Raw genomic sequence first — 7,360 nt, 5'->3', positions numbered from 1 at the left:
TACAAGATTCCTAACAGCCTTCACCAAGGAACAACAATTTATGGAGTCTATGGAGTGCACCGGTCCAAGTATAGTGGTTATTGAGGAATTAAGTGATGAACAAAGGGGTATTAGGGCAATAACTTGTAAACCAAGAAAAAGAAAATGATTGCTAGCTATTGAATGCCCCCGAATAATAAGGGGGTGTCTGTTAAAGAAGAGGTGGTTGATATGCTCGGAAGATGATTTACACCAAGATGAGGTGGCTGGTACAAGTGTTGTTAAGGTTGAAGATGTACAAGTTGCTTGAGAAATAGGTTTAGAAGATGTACATGTTGAAGATTACAATAAAGAAGGTGTTGGGGAAGACGGTGATATCTTCTTTGATTAGAAATAGGTTTAGAAGATGTACATGTTGAAGATTACAATGAAGAAGATGTTGGGGAAGACGGTGGTATTTTCTTTGATGTACTTGTCGATTTTGAAGGAGACAATGAAGAAAGTGATGAAGAAGATGCTGAAGAAGACAGTGACTTTGCAGAGAGTGAATATAGAAGTGATGAAGATAACCCAAAATTTGTCAAGTTTGATGGGATTCAGCACGCAGATGAGGTGCAATATGAGCAAAGAAAAGGAAGGCAATCTAAGAAAAGAAAACAAAAGGCAAACTGAGGAGAGCACTGAAGGAGAAGAAGAGCAGCTAAATGAAGGAGAAGTGGACAAAGTAATACAAGACAAAAGAGGAAATACAAGAAGATGTTAAAGAAGCTGGAGATGGGGAGGTGAATCTAGTTCATGAACCAAATTATAATTATGATGATCTAGAAAGTGTAAACTCTAAAGATGAGGACTTAGGCAAATAAGAACATGACTTCTCTTTTACTCACATATTTGTACTTAGATCGGATAAAGTTCAGTCCCACATGACTTATGGATTCTTTTTTAGCCACTGTGGAAGCCAAGAAGAATCATGGGTGCACAAGGATGAAGGCTTATAGGGCATTGGATAGGGCTTTGAAGATTATTGAAGGGAAACATGCAGAGAAATATACAAAACTGTGGAATTTTGCTGAAGAAGTAAGGAGGACTAACCCTGGAAGCACTATGAAGTTAAAATTGGATGGGCAAAGGTTTCAGAGGATATATGTTTCCTTGGGGGCATGCAAAAAAGGCTTTAAGACATGATTTAGACCTTTGATAGGTTTAGATGGATGCCACTTACAGGTTTTACATGGAGGGTAGTTGCTATGTGTTGTAGGCATTAATCTAAACGATGAGGCATGAGTTATTGCTTATGTAGTGGTGGAAATGGAAAATAAAGCAGCTTGGATTTGGTTCTTAAAACTCTTAGCTGATGATGTAGGTATTGCAAACCAAAATGGGTAGACATTTATCAGTGACAAGTAAAAGGGGCTAATTCCAGCATTTCAAAAGGTTTTCCCCAAATGCCACCACAGATTTTGTGTGAGGCATTTGTACACAAACTATAGGAATTTGTTCAAGGAAAAAACTTTGAATGATGCTTTATGGGCAGTTGCCAAAACAACAATGGTTCCACACTTCAAAAAGACAATGGAGGATGTGAATAAGCTAGATGAGAAGACCTACAATTGGCTAGTGAAGAGGCTTGTAACTCAATAGAGCAAGTCACACTTTGAAACCTATCCATAATGTGACATGTTGCTGAATAATTTATGTGAATCCTTCAATGCAATCATACTAGTGTCAAGGCAAAAGATTATTATAACTATGCTACAAATGATTCACACTATGTTGATGAAGAAAATTCAAATGAGGCGAGGTATAATGATGACGCAAGTAGGAGATCTCTGCCCTAAGATTAAGAAGAAATTTAAGGAAGCCAAACTCTTAAGTGGCAGGTGCATTGCAAAATGGTCAGGATGCACCAAATTTCAAATGGGTGCTGGAGGTGGGAAACAATATGTGGTGGACTTAGTTGAGAAGACATGCTCTTGTAGGAAGTATGGCTTGACGGGAATACCTTGCAACCATGCAAATGCTACCATCCATTTCAAGAGAGAAAAACTGGGGATTATGTGGACACTTACTATTCAAAGGCACGGTACTTGGAAGTTTATTCTCACTTAATAATGCCAATGAATGGTATGTCATTATGGGAGGATACTAAAAACCCACCAATCTTGCCTCCATTATATACAAGGCAACCTGGAAGACCAAGGAAGAAGATAAACAAAGAAGCTGGTGAATTGGAGAAAGATGGTGAACAAACTTCCACAAACCCACCAAATAATCCTGAAGGTCCTCCTAAGCCACTTAAGCTAGGAAAGAAATGGCAAGGTGTTTTGAAGTGTATTATATGCAAGCAAGAAGGACATAATTCAAAGACTCATCATCGACATCTTCCTCCAAAGGACAAACATGTAACATTTTGTACTTTCTTTAATCCTTTAATCCTTTAATGATTTTACATTTTGTTCTAGGCATCCACATCAACACAAGGGAGAGCATCATCATCAGCCTAAGCTACACCTAGAAAGAGGACAAGGAAATCTAAGGTAAAAACCTAATCCTCTCCTTTGTAGTATACAACATCAAGTTTAGTTTAAAACCTTGCTATGCATTTGACCTTTTGTAATGAACATTGAACTTAGGCATCACAAATAGAGGATGGTTCATCTGCAAATCTTGAAGCTCATTCACCGAGAGCCACCAAGTAGAGAAAGACAAGGCAAACCAAGACCTAAAGAAGCCATAAATTGTAACAAATTACTGTTTTTTGCATCATGTTTTATGTTCAATAGGAACTGAAATTATGGTACCTAGGTTCTGGAATTAGACATCACAAACATTGAATTTCTTTTGGTTTTTTGAACTGATTTGTAACCTTGGAAATGCACTGTTTTGCATTGTTTTACTAGATGGATTTCAGTAGATTTTTTGAATCAGTGCACTGTGCATTTTTGGATATTTAAGGATGTCCAATGCATATCTTTGTAAATGTTAGATGGATTAAGGATGCTATATGAATTACAGTTCATATTTTGGTCTTTGCAAATGTTTTGAGTTGTTAATTTTGAAGTGGATTTTGTGTTCATCTTTTGGTTATATTATGTGTTTATGTGGGATTTGTGTTCATCTTTAGGTTACATCATGTGTTGATGTGGGATTTGGATATTTTAGGTTGTATGATCTTCCAAAATTGGACCCTTTAAAAAATGAATTATTTTTAAATATTTTTTTCGCTGACGTGGAATAGTTTTAGCAGGAAAAAATAGTGTTTAAAATTTCAAAAAAAAAAAAAAAAAAAAAAATTCAAAAGTTATTTTAAAAAGTGACGTGGAAATTTTTTTGGCGGGAAATCTACGTGGCAGTACAACATGGAAGTCCATATGTGGAGAGGGTGGGACCTAGCATAAGCCATGTCAGCATTTAACAGATAAATTGACAGACAAAGTGACGGAGGTATGACATTGCAACAAATTCGTAAGATAAGGTATGACATTGATATGTTTAAAAGATGAGATATGAAACTGTAGTTGACCCAATAGTTGAGGTAGTTTTTTGTAATTTACCCAAAAAATTTAAATTAGGATTAAGCCATGGTGATGTAATCCGTTGGTAAGTTTTAGTACGAAAGTGATTTTTCAGCCCTGGAAACTTCTTACTCAGCTTTTGGAGTGGTGGAGGCGCAACTACAGCAAATATCACTTGAGTTTCTCTCTATGTTAAATGTCCATTAGAAAATACAAATTACATATAGAGATCAGATAGACGAGAGAAAAGGTACACACGTCAAAGTACCTATTTATCTTTCACATAACAATGTATTTGACTAAGTGGTGAATAAATAAATTGATATCAAACTCATAACTAACGAAATCTGAACCTCATACCTTTCACATACAAATACAAAGTGACAGTTTCTTTAAAGTTTTGGTTGAAAGAAACAAAGTGTGACCATTTGTTGGATCCACCAAGTTGTTGATTAAAGAATTTAACTTAAATGGTAGTTTTGAATCAAATTAAGATGTATAAGAAGTTCAATAAAAATAGGCGACTTCATATAAAAATATTAACGAAATTTGGTGAACTGAAAACCATGAGAGAAGAAAGACTGCAGAAATAAGCGACTGATTTACATCCCTAAAACTGTTGAGTGCCTGATTTCCATGGTCCCTGGAAAGACAGGATATAACACTGAATGCACTTCATTCAGTTTTCCATGAATCTTGTGCCAACTACTTCGACATAACGCACGTATTACACGCACCAAAAGCGTTTCTGATTTCTTGATACCAACTGGTGTAACCGATCGTCCATTAAACTTTAATTGCTAAACAAATGAGATCAAAAGTGAGCAAAAACGTACAAATGAAAAACCATCGGATCAACATCAACTGGTATCATAAATTTCGAGAAACATTTGGTGCTTGTAGCTTTACTCAAGATATACACGCAATCAAAACCATGAACGACGATTGTCATAAATTAACACAAATGACATAGTCTCAACACTTACGATTGTGTTTCTCATTGACATGAGTATCACCAGACCACTCGTACTAGTGTCATTCATTAACACAAGTTAATCCAAATGATGGCAGAAAATAAATTCAACCTTGTGTGATGCTAACTAAAACTGCTTATAACTTCCAAACACTGTTGACATAAGCAGTTTTAACATTAAACAAAAGGCAGCAACCAACAGTTTCCAAAGTACCGGAACTTTCTTGGACTAGAAGGCCAATTTTGCATTAGACAAGAGGTGGGTATTGCTTCGACTGCTGCCGAACCCTCTTCTTGTATTCTGTGGCATCCTGCATTAAGCCAAATTGAAGAGTATAAGAACAGAAACTTAAGCAAACATAAATTAAACCCAGTTAAATTCGTAACAGGCGGTCACTTCTCGGCATTTAATCAATCCTATGGCCCCCAATAGATAGCACAACAATGGCAACCCTTGAGTTGCAGTCACGCAGGGTGAATTCTGATGCAAATTAATTCCCACTTCCAGGACTAGTGAAGCAAGCGGATATTTTATAAACAAATAGGAAGATACTGAACCCTTTGCCTAGTGGACGGCCCAAGATATTGCATAACCTCAGAAAATGTGCGAATGCAACCGTTAAAGTTACGTACATGCATACTACAATTATATTTTCTTTACATTCATTACATAAACATAGAACCTTACCTCAAAATCTGTGGAGCAATTGTTAAACACAAAGTTGTTAAGTAGAAGAATACCTGAATGAAGAGGTGATACCCTTCTGTCTGTGCAGGATCAGAAGGATTTGGCTGGTCCAGCAAATCCTGAATTCCCACGAGAATTTGCTTCACAGTTATTGCTGGTCTCCAACCCTACATGGAAGATGAAGAATGCTTAGTACCATAAGATTAAAATCTAAACTCTCCATGCCAAAGAAGTGGCCTTCTTATGTTGAAAGAGTTTAAACAAGACAAAGGCACTTACACTGTCCTCATTAAGAATTGACAGACAGACAGTTCCAGATGGATATACATTGGGATGGAAGAAACCTGGCGGGAATTTACATTTTGGAGGCTTGCTAGGGTAGTCTTCACTGAAGTGAAGTGTAAGTGGAAAGAAACCCCCCTCCCAGTCAGTCTGCAACAAAAGATTACGAAGACAAGTGAATACCTAAAGAAAACATCAAATTTTATTTCTTCATATCTACTATCCAGTGTCCATTTCAAATTTCACTTTAAAATCTGAAAAAAAAAAAAAAAAAAAAAAAGAGAACAGTAAAGGCATCCTTCTGTTAATAAATAACCAAAATGTCTCTTGCATATTGCCTGAACAAATCTTCTTCTTGTCGTAACTTTCTCTGAAGTAAACAAACTCTTGATATAACTACCGAGTATATAATTACTACAAACATGTTGAATGACATAAAAACAATAAACAAAACACCTGAGTTTGTAAAGGATAAAGGAAATAAGAATCCACAATTAAAAATTGAGATAAAATCATTTGGAGATATTAGAAGAAAAAAAAGCCCTCAAAGAAGGACATTTGTGCCGAGTCTTCCCCTAAAATCAAAACAAGCTTCTGCATTATGGTACAAAATGACAGAAGCATAATATAACAAGAAGATGCATAAGCATTCCATCTCACTGGTTAATAAACAAAAAGGCCTTGATTCATGCACAAGTGATTTAGCCAAAAGTTAAATAGGATTGAGAACGTCATTAATTCCATCCTAAAGTACGTATGTGATTTATCCCTACAAATCTTTTAAACATGCATGAAATGGCTCAAATATTTTGCAACACCATTCAAGTTCACTTATGAATCATTCTTCAGGGACCAGATCCAGCATAAAACATGGATTTGCTCACAAATTGAGTAAGAAAAAAGTAGTAAATATAAATTTTCATTATAATCCATGAACCAAGTAATAGATGAAAGTGCTCAATATGCAAACTAAATCCAATTAAAATCACGCAAGTAACATAACACATCAAGTCGCACGCAAGTATTCTCAACAAAATATATACTAATGCTCTTCCTTCGTCAGAGAATTTGGTGTGGCATACATCGATACCGTGCACTCAAACATGATTTCACCTCATTAATGATACTGATTGAAAATTTCGCAAATAAGAGTATAAGACTGTACCAAACTAAGTGCCAATACAACATTACCCAACAAGTAAAACGACTAACTTACGGTTTTCCGGGAAACAATTTCGGCTACAAAAGTTTTCCGGGAAAGTTTCTCAGTTGTAATCGTATGATAGATTAATAAAAAAGTAGTTTCTATAAACTTCAAACAAAATTGAGAAAAAAAACCCATCTCAAACAGTTCATTTCCTCTAACCCAATAATCCATATGAACTAAGAAACCCAAAATTTCATCAGGACAAAAGAAATACATAAAAACAGTGAAATTAAAAGTGCCCGATAAGTCAGAGAGCTTACGCCGGTCTTGCCAGGAATCGTGCAATGCCAAACCATCAAATTAACCGTCCCATCTGGTAAAGTCTCCGGCTTCGCAACAAAACCCTACAAACACAAAAACTAACCCACAAAAATCAGAACCCAATTTAAACAGTAATTCACGACGCAAGGAGAGAGAGAGGGGGTGGGTGTACGGACGTGAGGGTGGTTCTTCCGCCAGGCCTTGCGCTCCTCCGCCAGACGGCCGCGAGCTATACCTCCAGACATGGCGTCGTCGCTTGTGGTTGTGGGTCTCCGAGTCGTCTCCTTTGGGGTTCTTTTAGAGGGCGAAAATCGAAGACTTTTTTGGTGTTTTTATATTTTGGTGGTACGAAACATCGAATGGATTGCGAGGGAGGTGCGATTCTCGTTTTATGGTTTATGGGGCTTCCAGTCAATTATGTAATTTTAACATTTTTTTTTTCGAAGTTTTGGTCC

The 7,360-nt window shown here is 36.5% G+C and overlaps 1 protein-coding gene across 1 annotated transcript; it reads right to left on the bottom strand.

Moving 5' to 3' along the window:
- Positions 1-4,423: 4,423 nt before the first annotated feature.
- LOC137747571 (SUMO-conjugating enzyme SCE1) lies at positions 4,424-7,305 on the bottom strand. The gene is made up of 5 exons (XM_068487701.2): positions 7,082-7,305; positions 6,905-6,988; positions 5,435-5,587; positions 5,209-5,322; positions 4,424-4,778 (listed from the first exon to the last, which is right to left on the bottom strand). Exons 1-5 carry the CDS (start codon positions 7,148-7,150, stop codon positions 4,716-4,718), a joined length of 483 nt encoding a protein of 160 aa, XP_068343802.2. The 5' UTR covers positions 7,151-7,305; the 3' UTR covers positions 4,424-4,715.
- Positions 7,306-7,360: the final 55 nt, after the last annotated feature.

The sequence above is a fragment of the Pyrus communis genome, chromosome 2, assembly GCF_041283825.1.
Source record: "Pyrus communis isolate YQ-2024b chromosome 2, ASM4128382v1, whole genome shotgun sequence".
Lineage (NCBI taxonomy): Eukaryota > Viridiplantae > Streptophyta > Magnoliopsida > Rosales > Rosaceae > Pyrus > Pyrus communis.
This window is presented reverse-complemented; position numbering and strand designations above follow the sequence as displayed.